A 17,449-nucleotide genomic window follows, 5' to 3' on the forward strand; every position below is an offset into this window, starting at 1 on the left:
CGGCAAGTCCTAGGCTCTGTGGTTTAACCCACAGCGCCACCCGCATCCCATAGTTCTCATCCTGAAGCAAAGTTTTTAACCTGAAGCACTATTTCTGGGTTAGCAGAGTCTGTAACCTGAAGCGTATGTAACCTGAAGCGTATGTAACCCAAGGTACCACTGTATATGGATGCTGAGATTCCTGCATTGCAGCTGGCTGGACTAGATGACCCTCGGCGCCCCTTCCTTCCAACGCTACAATTCTCTGCTTCCCTGCCCCAAGCCCTCCAGCGTTTGCTGCTGGGTTCTTGCATTATTCTCTCCTCCCCTCCTCCTCTTCCCCTTTCGGTCGCCACTTCCCCATTCCTGACACCGGCTAGCCCTGCCTGCTTGTCTCCAGCTCAGCTCCAGGCCGTTTCCTGCTTCTCTTGATAAGATCCTCTCTCTCTGCAAAATCCCAGACTGGCTGGAGCTCACTGCAAAGGTCACAGCCTGGACAGGCCTGAAATCTGGCGAAGAATGCAGCCGGCCCCTCCGGGGAACTCCCCTTTAGGAACCGGGACTCCACATCTCTTTGCCTCCACGGGGTCTGGCGGTGCCAACCGGTGCCAACCGTCTGTTCTGTGATGGTATGACTTGGCGGCGCCCACCTAGGCCAGCCTTGCAAAGCGCCGTTCCCTGCCTCTCTTGCAATCCTGCGGCAGACGTGGGATTCCATAAACACCCTGCTTAAAAGCAGGTTCAAAGCACATCCTCCTGCTCTGTTGAACTGTAGTTTTAACCCTCACAGAGCTACAGTCCCCAGCACCCTTCGCAAACTACAGTTCCCGGGATTCTCTGAGGAACGCCACGTGTTTGGGGCAGAGGGCCTTCCCAGACTAAAACTGCGTATAGTGGTACCTCGGGTTACATACGCTTCAGGTTACAGACACTTCAGGTTACAGACTCCGCTAACCCAGAAATAGTACCTCAGATTAAGAACTTTACTTCAGGATGAGAACAGAAATCGCGCGGTGGTGCAGCGGCAGCGAGAGGCCCCATTAGCTAAAGTGGTACCTCAGGTTAAGAACAGTTTCAGGTTAAGAACGGACCTCTGGAACGAATTAAGTTCTTAACCTGAGGTACCACTGTACACAACACATATTTATAGCGCACGCACAAGGCAAAACAAATTCTGGGAACTGTAGCGTGCTGGGAGCTGTAACTGTGAAGGGGTAAGCTACAGTTCCCAGGGTTCTTGGGCGACGGGATGTGATTTAACTGTATGGTGTGTGTACAAGGTTAAAACACACAACTTTTCAAAGTATAAGGATAAGGAGGTTTGATACACGCAAAATGATAACGGCATTCTCTGTGAATGCATAAAGAGCATCAAATAATGCTACCGTAATTTACTAGGTAGCCAAGTACACAAGTTAGCCCGAGAGCTTGTGCTTTATTAAGGTGGCCAATTTGCTAAAAACTAGGTTTAAAAAAATGCAAGATGCATTTTAATTGTGACAAGGGCACCCCTTTTACCATGGGGGGGGGTGTGGTTGAGGACAGCGGGGGGGGGGACTCACAGGTTTGTCGCCACCCATCCCCCAAATCTTTGGAGCTGCCTGCTCAAAGAGGATGGGGGCAGCCCCGGGCGCCAGTCAAATCTCGCTTATCTCCCTGGAAAATTGAAGGAGGAAGTGTAAGAGATAGCCAGCTCTGAGCCATCAGACTTGGACGCCCTCCGTCCTTAAAGCGGCAGCCTTTTTCCGCTGCTGAACAATTGCCAGATTTTTTTTCTTTCTCCTTTCCCCACTATGCTGCTATAGCAGGTGCCAGACCGATGGGAGTTTACTCTCGGCCTGTGTTCCACTGCTGCCCCCCATTACTGAACTGGTGACTGGGAGCAGCTGCTGGGACCATATAAGACCAGTCCTGAAAGACCTACATTGGCTCCCAGTATGTTTCTGAGCAAAATTCAATGTGTTGGTGCTGACCTTTAAAGCCCTAAACGGCCTCGGTCCTGTATACCTGAAGGAGCGTCTCCACCCCCATTGTTCAGCCCGGACACTGAGGTCCAGCTCTGGGTGTCTTCTGGCAGTTCCCTCCCTGCGAGAAGTGAAGTTAACAGGGAACCAGGCAGAGGGCCTTCTCAGTAATGGTGCCCACCCTGTGGATTGTCCAGATAAATATCGAACAGATAAATACAGTGGTACTTCGCGTTAAGAACTTAATTCGTTCTGGAGATCTGTTATTAACCTGAAACTGTTCTTAACCTGAAGCACCACTTTAGCTAATGGGGCCTCCCGCTGCTGCTGCTGCACCGCGGCTGCACGATTTCTGTTCTCATCCTGAAGCAAAGTTCTTAACCTGAGGTAATATTTCTGGAGTCTGTAACCTGAAGCGTATGTAACCCCAGATACCACTGTAACTAAAAGACTTTTAGGTCATCTGAAAGCAGCCCGGTATAGGGATGTTTTTAATGTTTGATATTTTTATTGTGTATTTAATATTTTGTTGCAAGCCGCACAGAGTGGCTGGGGCAACCCAGTCATATGGGCAATAATATAAATAATATAACTACGATGGTGATGGTGATGCAATACAAGCTATAGCTTGAGCCCTTTTTGCAGCCCACACTGCCACGTGGCAGGCTTCTTCTTTGGCGATCACTTGTAGCCGAGTAAGATTGTCTTCCATAAACACGGTTTTAACAATGAGTCAACAAAAGAGGTTTAAAGACTGTCTCAAGGCAAATCTAAAAAAAAAAAAAGTAGTATAAACACCAACAACTGGGACACACTGGCCTGCGAGCACTCCAGTTGGAGAACAGCCTTTACCAAAGGTGTCATGGCCTTTGAAGACACTCGAACTCAGGACGCAAGGGAGAAATGTGCTAAGAGGAAGGCACGCTTGGCAAATCCACACCGTGATCAACTCCCACCAGGGAACCAATGTCCCCACTGTGGAAGGACGTGTGGGTCCAGAACTGGCCTCCACGGTCACTTACGAACTCGCTCTTAAAACCGTGTTTATGGGAGACAATCTTACTCGGCTACGAGTGATGGCCAAAGAAGAACTACAAGGAATAATAATAATAATAATAATATTGTGTAGGCAGAAACTTTTCCTGCTTGTACACCCTGCTGGAATAAACACCGCTTGGGCAGGATTGTTTAATGTGCGTTGTGCCCCAAAAGTTAATTTAATAGGATATAGCTTCTTTTCATCTTAAAAAGCAGAGACATCACCTTGCCAACAAAGGTCCGTATAGTTAAAGCTATGGTTTTCCCAGTAGTGATGTATGGAAGTGAGAGCTGGACCATAAAGAAGGCTGATCGCCGAAGAATTGATGCTTTTTAATTACGGTGCTGTAGGAGACTCTTGAGAGTCCCATGGACTGCAAGAAGATCAAACCGATCCATTCTGAGGGAAATCAGCCCTGAGTGCTCACTGGAAGGACAGATCCTGAAACTAAGGCTCCAAGACTTTGGCCACCTCATGAGAAGAGAAGACTCCCTGGAAAAGACCCTGATGTTGGGAAAGATGGAGGGCACAAGGAGAAGGGGACGACAGAGGATGAGATGGTGGGACAGTGTTCTCGAAGCTACCAGCATGAGTTTGACCAAACTGCGGGAGGCAGTGGAAGACAGGAGTGCCTGGCGTGCTCTGGTCCAGGGGGTCACGAAGAGGCGGACACGACTAAACGACTAAACAACAACAACAACCTCCCCCCCCCCCCGCGACATCCCAGGCACCGAGAAAACCTTCAGGTCAACGCTGGCAGCTGCCTGCTGCCATTGGCATGACCCGCCCTGGCAGAGATCCCTCCAGACCAAGGTTTTTTTCCCCAAGCTCTCCCCCCACCCCCACCCCACTGACGCCCCGTTTCCTCCCCTGCTTGCTGCCTCCCACGCAGAGAGAGAGAGAGAGAGAGAGAGAGAGAGAGAGAGAGAGAGAGAGAGAGAGAGAGAGAGAGAGAGGCTGGACGGAGGAAGCCTGGGGAGGGAACAGCCCGCAAGAAAAGAGCTTGCCAGGAAGTCTGTGGGTTGAGCCGTCCTGGTCTCCTGGCGGGGTCTGCACCCAGTGGTGTGTCCAGCCGCTCTTTGCCTTCACAGTGAGTGTGATCCGCCCTATCTCGCTTTTGGACAGGCGTCTCTAACTCGCCGGGCAGTTAGGGAACCTGCTTGCTGCTGCTGGGTGCCGGGGCGGGTGCATTAACATGTTAGATGCCCGCCGCGCGTGCACTGTCGCTTGCGCGGGGCGCACGGGTGATAATTTGCTAACCAGGGCCGGATTTAGGTCTGATGAGGCCCTGAGCTACTGAAGGTAATGGGGCCCTTTATATGTCCAGCTGTCCTTTGTCAACAACAAATTGTCGCTGGTTGTTTTTTTGTGTGTGTGTGTGTGTTGAATATATGCTACATGGTAATTTATGGACCTAACAGGTATCTAAAGCCATTGGCACATAACAAAATATGTATTTTATCAAATGTTGAACTGAAACACAGTTAAGAAGAAGTCTATTAATAGTGAAATACCATTAAGAAGAAGTATGTTAATAGTGAAATAATTATTAAGCTCTAGCAAAATTATTTTTTTATTCATCACAAACTTAATAATGCAAGAACTTTGATTGGCATTTGGCAATCACGAAAGTTCCTTTCGAAACACAGTTTGAAAGGCTCATAATCTAGTCTCTAGGAACTTGCTGTAACATGAAATAATAATTGTAGGTTTTGTTTTATTTGTTTTTTATCTTATATTTTGGAAATGTACACCCAGGTGTTTTTTCCTTTATTTTTTTGGGGGGCCCCCAAGAGAGTGGGGACCTAAGCTATAGCTTGTTTAGCTTATAGGTAAATCCGGCACTGGTGGTAATGCGCTGACAAGGGCAGAGGTTGGTTTGGGAAGGAGCCCCCGCTGACCAGAGATTTAAAGCTCTGTGATGCCTCTATAAACAGCCATGGCTTCTTCCCCCAAAGAATCCTGGGAGCTGTAGTTTGTTAAGGGTGCTGAGAGTTGATAGGAGACCCCCTGTTCCTCTCCCGGAGCTACAATTCCCAGAATTCCCTGGGAAGAGGGATTGTTAGTTAAACCGCTGTGGAAATCGTAGCTGGTGGGTGCTGGGAACTAGGGTTCTCCTCTCAGCACTCTTAACAATCATGGTTTCCCTAAAATAATACTGGGAGCTGTAGCTTGTGGAAGGTGCTGAGGGTTTTTAGGAGACCCCCATCCCCTGCAGTCCCCTCTGACAACCACAATTCCCAGAGTGGTTTAACAGTCAATCCCTCTTCTTCATTGTAACCTCTGGGAACTATAGTTCTCTGTGAGGGACAACTCTCAGCACCCTTAACTAACTACAGTTCCCAGAATTCTTTGGGGAAGCCATGACTGTTTAAAGCAGTATTATCACAGTGCTTTAAATGTAGGTTGTGAATGTGGCCCCTGGTTGGGTCAGTGTGGTTGGTCCCCGTCCCCCCATTTTTTAATATATAATTTTTATTTATTTTCCATTCAACGTTATACATTCACATCGTCATTATCCACAATACCACCCTGGCTCTTTAGAGCCTATCAACGACTCATGGCTTTCGAAATTAACCTCTATATCATTGCAATTTATACATTTTCCTGTTCCAATTAGACTGTTTACAGAACATCTCAAAATTTAAATAAATATAGAAAGATAAAAAAATTCTCAGTGCAAGTCATCAGACAGCCCTGCGAGCGATGTTAATTGCTTACAATAATCTTTGAAAGATTTACTCCAATCCTTTTGGGATACTTGATCGTGCTGGTTTCAGATTTTTCCTGTCGGCTTCGCCAGTTCTGCAAAGTCCATCATCTTTATCTGCCGCTCTTCTTTCGTTGGTACTAGGTTTTTTCCCCCATTTTTGGGCTTAAAGAATTATTGCTGCGGTTGTTACATACATAGGGTTTCTCTTCCATTTGTGTGCCTCTGTTTGCACAAGTCCGTGTGGGTTAGAATGTGGCTGTAATGCATAATGGATACTAGTTGCTTTGTGCTGTTGTGCCGCTGGCTGGCTGCTGTTTGCAGGGAATCAGCAGAGCAGGCTCTGGGATTTTCAGCCGGGCTGCCTAGCTGTCTCCAACAGATGTGAAGGAACCGTTTGAGCATTTGAGAGTCAGAGGAGGTCTCAGAAATTATCTAGTCACTTCACTGCTTGATACCATTGCGGCTCCCCTGACAGATGAATCTCCAGCCTCTAGAGAAGGAGATCTCTTTCATCTCTCAAGGGGCAGACTTTTCGCCTGTTTGTGAAAAGTTAAAAATTTCTGCCTTCTACTGAGTCATGTAGCTGGCCCATGTAGCTCAATACTGGCAACACTGGCTGGCAGCAGCTCTTTCGGGCAGCAGAGTCTCTCTCTCTAACTGAGCCTGGGACCTTCTGCACACACAGCAAATGCTCTGTCACTGAGTATTATTATTATTATTATTATTATTATTATTATTATTATTATGCCACCCATCTGACCGGGTTGCCCCAGCCACTCTGGGCGGCTTCCAACAGAATATGCAGAAACACAACAAACCATCACATATTAAAAGCTTCCCTATTCAGTGGTACCTTGGTTCTCAAACTTAATCCGTTCTGAAAGTCCGTTCCAAAACCAAAGCGTTCCAAAACCATAAAATGAAAGCAATAATCAATGTACTGTACTATAAAATAAATAAGATAGTATTGTAGGTGATAGTCATGTTTGGATGGGCGGCTTTTATCCATTTCTGCAGTCACATAGTCAATCAATTGGTAGCTGAACTGGGTTCCACACAGTCACAAAAACAAATTGACCAAAAAAGCCTCAAAAACAAAAACACAAAATAAATAGCAAAAACAAAAGCGCCATATGTAATCCGTTCCAGAAGTCCGTTTTGACTTCTGAAATGTTCGATAACCAAGACACAGCTTCTGATTGGTGCAGGCGCCCCAGAAACAATAGTCGCCAACTGTGTTGGATGTTCAGCTTCTGAAAAACGTTCGAAAACCAGAACACTTACTTCCGGGTTTTCGGCGTTTGGGAACCAAGGCATTTGAGAACCAAGGTAGCACTGTATATGTCAGGCTTCCTCAACCTCAGCCCTCCAGATGTTTTGTTACTACAATCCCCATCATCCCTGACCACTGGTCCTGCTAGCTAGGGATCATGGAAGTTGTAGGCCAAAAATATCTGGAGGGCCGAGGTTGAGGAAGCCTGGTATACGGAAACACAACAGACCATCACACATTAAAAGCTTCCCTATATAGCACTGCCTTCAGATGTTTTCAGAAGGTTATGCAATCATTTATCTCTTTGACATCTGAGTGGGAGGACGTTCACAGGGTGGGCGCCACTACCGAGGAGGCCCTCTGTCTGGTTCCCCCCCCCTTCCCCGCCAAAAAAAAAAAACCTCAGCAAAGATCATGACGCTCTGCCTGGTTGCTAAGCAACACCTCCACCACTTCTTGGTCAGGTGACTGCTACACTCACAGAATTAACCCTTAAATGACAAACTGAATGATCCTTGCACTTCCAACAGGCCCCTTTACAGGGATGCGACTGAGGAGATGCTTTGAATGGGCACAAAAAAATAAATAAATGCTGGTTTTGTCGTTCTGTCTCTATAAAGCCTCATGTTCCGGTCTCGGCGAGCCAGCTTGGCACAACGGCTTTGGAGGCACCGCTGCGTCACGCCCGGCCCCGACGACAGCCACGGGGCGTTGAAGCCGGCGGCTCTGGCCCTCTTCAAGAAGCTGAAGGAGAAGGAGCTGGAGCTGCTGCTGTGGGCGGTGGAGAGCAGGGGGGCGGGCGAGTCGGGCTGCATCTGGGTGGAGTCGCGAGGCTCCAAGCCGGGCCTCCCCGCCTCGCTTCTCCTGTGCCGGCTCTTCCGCTGGCCCGACCTGCGCCACCCTCACGAACTCAAGCGCCTCAGCTTCTGCAAGAGCACCGGCGGAGAGGGCGGCGTCCACTGTTGCAACCCGCATCATCTCAGCCGGCTCGCCGTACCTGGTGAGGAATGCGGGAGGCAAATCAGGCGGTGTTTTGGGGCCTTTGACCCTACAGGTGTTGTTGTTGTTGTTTAGTCGTGTCCGACTCTTTGTGACCCCCTGGACCAGAGCACGCCAGGCACTCCTGTCTTCCACTGCCTCCCACAGTTTGGTCAAACTCATGTTCGTAGCTTCAAGAACAGTATCCAACCATCTCGTCCTCTGTCGTCCCCTTCTCCTTGTGCCCTCCATCTTTCCCAGCATCAGGGTCTTTTCCAGGGAGTCTTCTCTTCTCATGAGGTGGCCAAAGTATTGGAGCCTCAGCTTCAGGGTCTGTCCTTCCAGTGAGCACTCAGGGCTGATTTCCTTCAGAATGGAGAGGTTTGATCTTCTTGCAGTCCATGGGACTCTCAAGAGTCTCCTCCAGCACCAGAATTCAAAAGCATCAATTCTTTGGCGATCAGCCTTCTTTATGGTCCAGCTCTCACTTCCAGGTGTTGGCGGACTACAACTCCCATCAGCCCTCGTAAGCTTGGCCTATGGCCAGGGATGATGGGTGTTGTGGTCGGGCAATAGCCAACGGCCACAGGTTTTCCCCATCCCTCTCGTAGACACACGTCCCAACCAATCAGGGATCACAGACCAAATTCACATGCAGAGGTGGAAAGAAGGGGTGGGGAGACCGCGGCCCTCCAAATGGGATGGACTCCAACTCCCAGCAGCCCCCGGCCATGCTGGCTGCATCTGGTGGACCAGATCGCCCATCATCCTTGGCTATCAGGCATACTGGCTGGAGCTGATAGGAGTTGGGCGAGCCCAGAAAGTTCACAAGGGCCACAGGCTCCCCGATCTATTTTCCCCGGGGGCCGAATCTGCTCTGCGTGGACCTCCAATGAAGCTGAGCGCTAGAAGATCCAGGGCAGATTGAACAAAGTGCTCCTTCACGCAATGCGTAGTTAAACTATGGCTAAATTGACATACAAACTGCGAGATAAGGACAACTGTGACTTTAAAGAAGAATGGGAACACTTTACAAATTACTTTAAAAAACAACAAAACGAGTTGGACTCCTTGGCAGGTTTTGAATAAGCATACACAGCTTTATTGATTGATAACATGGTAGACAGATAGTGTAAGGATTCGTATAATTTTATAACATGCAGAGAATAATATGTGCTGAGAAATCAGAGAGAGGAGCTGAGGGAAGTCTCTGGGGGAGGGGAGGGAGGGTTTGAAGGGGGGTCGGGGAAAAGGGGAGAAAATAATGAATATGATATGTTTTGATATGCTATTATGTTGAAATTGTTAATAAAAACATTTTTTAAAAAACACCTATGGAACTCCCTCCCACTGGAGGCAGTGAGACAGCCACCGATTTGGGTGGCTTTAAAAGAGGATTGGACAAACTGGAAGTGAAGCCTCTCTATGGCTAATACCCAGGACGTCTGTGTTCTCCTGCCACTGTCATTGCTTCTGAATAACTGTTGCTAGGAATCACAGGAGGGGAGAATTGCTGTTGTATTCAGGCCCTGCTAGCGAGTTTCCCATGATGCATCTGGTCAGCTACTGTCAGAACAGGATGCCGGACTAGATGGGCCATCGGCCGGATGCAGCAGGCTGCTGCTGCCATTATTATTATTATTATTATTATTATTATTATTATTATTATTTACTACCTTTATCTTCCAACAATCTCAAGGTGGTGTATGTAGTTTCTCCTCTTCCCCATTTCCTCACAACAACCCTTTGAGGCTAAAAGATGGTGAATGGCCCAGGGTCCATAGCTGTCAACTTGTCCCTTTTCTTGCGAGGAATCCTATTCGGAATAAGGGAATTTCCTTTAAATAAAGGGAAACGTTGACAGCTATGCTAGGGTCACAACCATTGAGCTTCATGGCTGAGTGGGGATTTGAACCCTGGTCTCCCAGATCCTCTACCATTACACCACACTGGCTCTCAATATGTTCTTATGCTCTTCTGTATTCAACTTCCGCCATCCCTGTCCATTATCCAATCTGGCTGGGGCTTATATGATGCTGGACTTATTTTATGGCAGCACCCACTGCCCCCCTAATCCTCAAGATATGAGACAAAGGATTTAAAAGTGGCTCATGCCTTCTCTTATTGTTATTATTTTCTTTTCTAGAGACCCCCCTGCCCCCCTATGGCAAGATCTCTCCTTTCGCAACCCCTCTGAAGTGCGCCAACACATTGAACAACAACCGCAGAATATGGCAAGGTGAGAAATCGGGAGCCTCGGTAAGGAGGTGTGAGAGAGGGTCTGATCCTGCGCACGGCTGAATCTGTGTCCAGGCTGTCAGCAAGGGAAGAAATTTTCCCAGCAGGGATTGGAACCAGCTTCTGATCTGGTTTGTGGGCCGGTTACTCCCAGGTTGCTGAGACTCCCTGAAGGGATAGAACATCTGCTTTGCATATGGTAGATTCCAGCTTCAATTCCAGGCATCTCTTCCGGGGGCGGCCATTCCAGAACAGGGGAACAGGGAAGCAGAGCTCTTCCCCCCCCCCCATCTACTCTGCCCTGACAGGCCAGCCCAGCTCTGCACCCATCTCTTCCAATATGAAGAGGCCCAAAACCAGGACATAGTCTTCTGCGGCTGTAGTACTGTGCAAGTCTCATGACCCATGCAAGATTGCAGCCCTCCCAAAAGGGCTTTTTCTGGATACAGCGGCCCAAAAGTGCGTTGGGGGGGGGCAGCGAACTTGTGCAGCACCTCTAAACACACGCTTTGGGCTGCTGTGCCCCCCAAAGTGCAGCCCCAAATAATGCGAGATCGCGGCAGCCATTTTGGCCACCTCTCACAAGAAAAATCTGAATGTCCCGTTTTCGTCAGGGCAGTCGGAGGGTATGTTCTCCTGTCTCCTCGGGGCATCAGGCTGCCTCAGAGGGAGAGTTACGAAGCAGAAGGTTTATTCCATCAGCTTTGCTGGAGGCCCAGCTCCACCAGGCACCACCTGCCCCTGAACTGTGCCCACGTTTGGTCGTTATAGGGCAACAGTTTTGAAATCAGTGCCTGAGTTTGGGTTTTCCTCTGCCCTCCCTGTCCCTCTTTCCTTGTGTGTTGTGGGTTTTTTTGTTTTTAAAGATTGCAAGCCTGCAGCTAGGGACTGTCTTGCTTTGACTGTAAGTAAGTCGCTCCACCCTTTTTGGATGGGGAGTGGGGTGCAAATACTCAAAATTAATATATTTAGGTCCTTGACTTTATGCCCCATCGGTGGGCTTCTGAGAGGCATGTGAGAGACTGAGCTAGACGGGACTTTGCTCTGATCTAGGAGTGCACTTCTTATTTTTGGCCGTGTGTGGACTGAAACCTGCCTCTCTCAGCACCACCCTGAATGTTGTTGTTTAGTCGTTTAGTCATGTCCAACTCTTCGTGACCCCCTGGACCAGAGCACGCCAGGCACTCCTGTCTTCCACTGCCTCCCGCAGTTTGGTCAGACTCATTCTGGTAGCTTCGAGAACACTGTCCAACCATCTTGTCCTCTGTCGTCCCCTTCTCCTTGTGCCCTCCATCTTTCCCAACATCAGGGTCTTTTCCAGGGAGTCTTCTCTTCTCATGAGGTGGCCAAAGTATTGGAGCCTCAGCTTCACGATCTGTCCTTCCAGTGAGCACTCAGGGCTGATTTCCTTCAGAAGGGATAGGTTTGATCCTCTTGCAGTCCATGGGACTCTCAAGAGTCTCCTCCAGCACCAGAATTCAAAAGCATCAATTCTTTGGCGATCAGCCTTCTTTATGGTCCAGCTTTCACTTCCGTACATCACTACTGGGAAAACCACCCTGAATAGTGGCCCCCAACTCTGTTTGAAAACCCTCCTGCAGTTAGAGGGCCTGATCCCGGGGACGCCGATTATGCTGCTCTCTTACAAGGAGAATGAAAAGCAGGCAGGCAACGGCCCGGCACAGAGGCCTTCCTGGCTGCTTTGCAGAGCAGAAACTTTTCAAAAAGCGAGGGACGGACACTGACAGACGGCTGCCCCTGTTATTTCTGGTTCCCGGCGGCCAGGAGGAAGTTGCAGCCCGCAGACACACAGACAATGTGCCCTGACGTACAATGCAGCCTGGGATCTGGCGCCCGGCCACGCCGCCACGTCTGAGCAAGCTCTCGGCGCCTGGGCTGGCTTTTCCTCTGTCCCGGCCAAAGATGTGGGACCCCAGCGAGAGACCGTGGGGCCTACGTGCCGCCTCTCAGCGCTCCCAGCCGGCCCTCGTGGGACTTCCCGCTCCCATTGTCCCAGGGCGCCTTTGTCTGAGCAGAAACCCAGGAGTCTCCTTGACCGGGAGGAACAGTCCATTCCTTATTTGTTTAATTCTATCAGTCCCTAGTTAAAAAAACACACCACAACTTATTTTTTGCCTTTGGGGGCTGAGCCTTGCCGCAATGGGGCCAAAGGGCCATAACTCAGTGGTAGGATGTCTGCTATGGATGCAGAAGGTCACTAGCTCTACCTATTACTTTATCTTAGAAGATTCTAGTCCTCAATGATCTGGATAAATTATTGTTGTTGTTGTTTAGTCGTTTAGGAGCTCTTTGTGACCCCCTGGACCAGAGCACGCCAGGCCCTCCTGTCTTCCACTGCCTCCCGCAGTTTGGGCAAACTCATGCTGGTAGTTTCGAGAACATTGTCCAACCATCTTGTCCTCTGTCGTCCCCTTCTCCTTGTGCCCTCCATCTTTCCCAACAGCAGGGTCTTTTCCAGGGAGTCTTCTCTTCTCATGAGGCGGCCGAAGTATTGGAGCCTCAGCTTCAGGATCTGTCCTTCCAGTGAGCACTCAGGGCTGATTTCCTTAAGAATGGAAATAAATAGCCTACTTAAATAGGAAGCTGCCTTATACATCAAGCTCAGTACTGTCTGCTAGGGTTTCCTGGACATAGCCAGGATTCATCCATCGTAAACAGCGTCTGGGTGGAAATCGTTTAAATGATGCGAAAATCTTGACGTAAGGGAACCCATCTCAGAAGTGTAGATTTTGGCAAATTCCTTAAAAATAGCTCAAAAACAACTTGAGGGGGGGGAAAGCTCAACCACTTTGGGCAAAACTAAAAAAAACCTCAACAACTTTTGTGTCTGGATTTTCTATTTTATGGCAACACCAGTGGTTCTCAAGCTTTTTTTCTTTGGGCTGCACTTTCAGAATAAAAAATGCTCGCGCCACACCGGATTTTTTCATTGATAAGAAATGCATTGGAAAACAAAAATATACAACTCCTAGCGGTGCTTGATTTTTTAACAAAGAACACAACTACATTATAATATGACCACGGGGCATGTGGAAAGTATGAAACAATGCAGAACATGACTCATTCCCAGAATATAATATTGGTGGTCCTTGAATCTTCCCTTCCTATTTGCCATCCTCTCCTGCCACACCCTTTGAGAATCACTGGTCTGCACTGACCAGCAATGACTTCTCCAAGAGTTTTGGGCAGGGGACATTCACAGCCCTCCCTGGAGATGCCAGGAATCGAACTCAGAACCTTCCACTCACAAGCTGGATGTTCTACCGCAGAGCCACACAGCCTTTTCCCCTTCAAAGACTCCTCCAGTACAATACAATTCACTTTAAATCAGCACCATTATCTGTACCTTTGCATCTGTACATCTGCACATGAAAATCTCTGCCTCGTTTTTTTGTAGCACACAAGTGCCCGTCTTAACTTTGTGGTCTGATCCTGCAGGGCTCTCCTTAAAAGTTCTCAGATGAATTTTGGAATAAGGCGTTTTGCTGAGATCTCTTTGTTAACAAACAAAATCTTTCCATGTTTCCGCCTAGCTTTTTTTGAGGCTGTATGTGGGAACGGAACGGGATTTGGAAAGGAAAGAGCTTATTTCTCATCTCTTAACAGCAGCCCAGGGGCTCCATGGCTAATATCCTGGAAGACTTTTAATCTTAATCATCTGGATTGCTAGCATTTAAGGGTTTGGCAAATTGCCCTTCCTTAAAAAAGATTATCTCCTAAACGAAAAGTATCTAAAAGGCAGAGCTCAAATGACTCATTCATATGTTTAATCTTATTTCTTATGCAAATATTTTTATTTGTTTATTGCATTTATACACCAATTTTATCTTCCAAGAAGCTCAAAGTGGTCTACTGAGTTCTGCTTCTCACAACGACCCTGTGAGGTAGATTAGGTTAAGAGATGGTGACTGAACCAAGGTGAACTTCATGGCTGAGTTGGGATTTGAACCCTGCACTCCCAGGTCCTAGTCCAGGGCTCAGCAAACTTTTTCCGCAGGGGGCCAGTCCACTGTCCCTCACATCTTGTAGAGGGCCGGACTTTTTTTAAAAAAACACGAATTCCTATGCACACTGCGGAGAACAGCAATGACAAACCTAGACAGCATCTTAAAAAGCAGAGACATCACCTTGCCAACAAAGGTCCGTATAGTTAAAGCCATGGTTTTCCCAGTAGTGATGTATGGAAGTGAGAGCTGGACCATAAAGAAGGCTGATCGCCGAAGAATTGATGCTTTTGAATTATGGTGCTGGAGGAGACTCTTGAGAGTCCCATGGACTGCAAGAAGCTCAAACCTCTCCATTTTGAAGGAACTCAGCCCTGAGTGCTCACTGGAAGGACAGATCCTGAAGCTGAGGCTCCAATACTTTGGCCACCTCATGAGAAGAGAAGACTCCGTGGAAAAGACCCTGATATTGGGAAAGATGGAGGGCACAAGGAGAAGGGGACGACAGAGGATGAGATGGTTGGACAGTGTTTTCGAAGCTACAAACATGAGTTTGACCAAACTGCGGGAGGCAGTGGAAGACAGGAGTGCCTGGCGTGCTCTGGTCCAGGGGGTCACGAAGAGGCGGACATGATTAAATGACTAAACAACAACAACAACATGCACACTGCGAGGGGGGCAAGTAGGCGTGGTGTTTGATTGGCAGAGCCGCCGCCGCCCAGCCTCTTCCTCCCATCGCTATTGCCAGAAGTCTCGGCTTTGCGGCGCGGGCCAAATTTAGGACCCAGGTGGGCCTGATCCTGCCCAGGGACCGTAGTTTGCTGACCGCTGTCCTAGTCCAACACTCAAACCACTATGCCAATTGAGGCGCCTGCTCACTCACTCAGTGCCATCAGTCTATGCAGATGTTTAGCTTGTTTAAACCTCTGTTGGAACCTTGATTCTCAATAATGATGGAACTCACAGTTGGAGAATACTTTAATTTTTTTATAAATCTTCATTATTCATGTGAGTTAATACTTTGTGATACCTTTTCAGCTGCACTTTATCTTTGTACTTTCGTCCTTCCAGGCTGCGGCACTTTATAATCTAAATTTATGAGTCACAGAATCATAAATAAATAATAATAATAAACCTTTATTGTCACTACACCACCTGTGTGCAGTGAAATTAAACGAGCCACCCCCCCCATACACTCAGTCTTGTTCGCGCTCTGTGTACTTGTCAGAAGTCAATTACACCACTATTATTATTATTATTATTATTATTATTATTATTATTATTATTATTATTATTATTATTTTAGAGAGTGGGAAGGGATCCTGAGGGACATCTAGCTCACCCCCTGCAATGTAGGAATATCCTTGGGCTGCCATTCGTCCAGAATTTCCCGGACGTAGCCAGGATTTGGCCCTCATAAACGGTATCTGGGCAGAAATTGCTTAAATGTTCGGTAAAATCTGGACGTATGGCAACCCATGTCAGAAGTGTAGATTTTGGCGATCTTCTTCTTGGGAGATTTTGCAAAAACTTTTATGTCCAAGATTCTTCTTCTTCTTTGAAGATTTTGCAAAAACTTTTATGTTCAAGTTTTCATTTTTTAAAAATACGGCAACGCAAATTGAATATGCAACTGGGGTATCTGCACTAAGTTCTTCTTTCTGTTATCTTTGCGCTTTTCATTAGTTAACAAACTGATAATTTTTTAAAAAGTTCTTGGAGGACTTTAATGTGGAGGAATTATAATATGCAGCTGATTTAGATACACTACTAAGGACCGACGTAGGGGAGTCCTAAGATTCGGAAGAACCTTGTTTGATTTCGAAATTTCAACGTGTTAACTGTGAGATTTGCTTTGTGAAAACCAATAAAAATATTGAATAATAAAAATAAAAAGTTCTGAAGAGAATGCCTTTCTCTCTCCCCCCACCCCTCCGCAGACACCAGCCTCTCCCAGCGCTCCCTCAGAGACGGCCATTGGTGCAAACTGGCTTACTGGGAATACCGCCTTCGAGTGGGAAGGCTCTTCCCCGTCCACGACGACCACGTCAACATCTTCGCCGACCTTCCAACCGGCAACGGCTTCTGCCTGGGCCAGCTGGGCTCCAGGAACCGTAGCCAAGCTGTCCAGCGAGCCCGGGCCAAGATCGGGCAAGGCCTGCTCCTGAGCCGCGAAGGCAGCGGCGTCTGGGCTTACAACCGCAGCGACCACCCCGTCTTCGTCTGCTCCCCAACCCTGGGTCCTCCCGGCTGCTCCGGGCCGGCTGTTCACAAGCTGCTTCCCGGCTACTCCCTCAAGGTGTTTGACTACGACCGCGCCGGCAACCTGGCCTGCTGGCAGGGCCACCACGACGGGCCCTACGATGCCCACAGCGTCCGGATCAGCTTCGGCAAAGGCTGGGGCCAGTGCTACTCGCGGCGGTTTATCACCTCTTGCCCATGTTGGTTGGAAGTTCTGCTGAACGTCCCTAGATGAAGAGGGGGGCAAGGAGCCAGGAAAGGGGGCTGGTTTTGCGGGTGGTGAGGGGGGAACCCCCTCTCTGAGCCTTGGGGGAGTGCGGGAAAGATCTACGTATTATTTCCCAGCTTCCTCGCACGGGGAGAGAGAGGATTCTGCGAGAGTCGGGTGGCTTTTGTAAGTTATCTGTTTCCTTATAAATATACGGGTTGAGAAGGTAGTGGCATATATATAAGTCGAGAAGGTGGCCTGAGGGCGAGCAAGTTAGACATAGTCACAAGGCAGAATTAGAGCAGGGCCCAACAAACTCAGGTTCACAGCAGAATTTTTCTTTTTTGTAGTTCACAAACCAGTTCAACCAGTTCAGCAGCTTCCTCCCTGGGAATTTTAGCACTTCTGCTAGTGCGGCTGCCGTTTTAAAGTTTCAGCATCCGTTTCCCTTACGGGAAAAAACTATAGTTCTCAGGGAGGGGTTTTTTTGGGTTTTTTAAGCGAAACTGGTTTCAAACTGGATTTGTCGTGTAAACGCAGCTGCCGCTTTGGGGATGGAGGGCAGCCACTCAAAGCAGTCTGCTGGGGCGGAAATGACACCATTCAGGTTTGTAAAAGCTTCACCCTGTGAAGCTGAACAGCAGTAAGTGCAGGTTGGAGAAGCAAAGGTGTGTTTTTTGCTGTCCATTTACAGCATCCACTGTAGGGAACGTTCCGCTGGCTTAGACGGCCTTAGAAAATGGGACTGGAGAGATTCCTGGAGGAGGATTGGCCCTTCGACGTCTCTTAAATGTGGTGGGTAAATGGAACCTCCAGTTACAGACGCAGTCTACCTCTCAATATCACGTGCT

At 48.3% G+C, this 17,449-nt stretch overlaps 1 protein-coding gene across 2 annotated transcripts; it reads left to right on the top strand.

The window, feature by feature from the left end:
* The first annotated feature begins 3,928 nt into the window (after positions 1-3,928).
* LOC128404478 (mothers against decapentaplegic homolog 6-like) lies at positions 3,929-17,050 on the top strand. Of its 2 annotated transcripts, none has more exons than XM_053370176.1 (4): positions 3,929-4,072; positions 7,589-7,968; positions 10,093-10,185; positions 16,090-17,050. In XM_053370176.1, exons 2-4 carry the CDS (start codon positions 7,593-7,595, stop codon positions 16,623-16,625), a joined length of 1,005 nt encoding a protein of 334 aa, XP_053226151.1. In that variant the 5' UTR covers positions 3,929-4,072; positions 7,589-7,592; the 3' UTR covers positions 16,626-17,050. The 2 variants fall into 2 exon arrangements, with proteins under 2 accessions (XP_053226151.1, XP_053226152.1); XM_053370177.1 differs by lacking the exon at positions 3,929-4,072 and adding an exon at positions 4,117-4,284.
* Positions 17,051-17,449: the final 399 nt, after the last annotated feature.

This window comes from Podarcis raffonei, chromosome 16 (assembly GCF_027172205.1).
Source record: "Podarcis raffonei isolate rPodRaf1 chromosome 16, rPodRaf1.pri, whole genome shotgun sequence".
NCBI classification, from domain to species: Eukaryota; Metazoa; Chordata; class Lepidosauria; order Squamata; family Lacertidae; genus Podarcis; species Podarcis raffonei.

Excerpts from the sequence above, each read along its gene's own strand:
- LOC128404478 (XM_053370176.1), top strand. The coding sequence starts at position 7,593 with ATGTTCCGGTCTCGGCGAGCCAGCTTGGCACAACGGCTTTGGAGGCAC. Across the intron at positions 7,969-10,092 it reads CAGCCGGCTCGCCGTACCTG|AGACCCCCCTGCCCCCCTAT; the intron begins GTGAGGAATGCG and ends TTTCTTTTCTAG. Across the intron at positions 10,186-16,089 it reads CAACCGCAGAATATGGCAAG|ACACCAGCCTCTCCCAGCGC; the intron begins GTGAGAAATCGG and ends ACCCCTCCGCAG.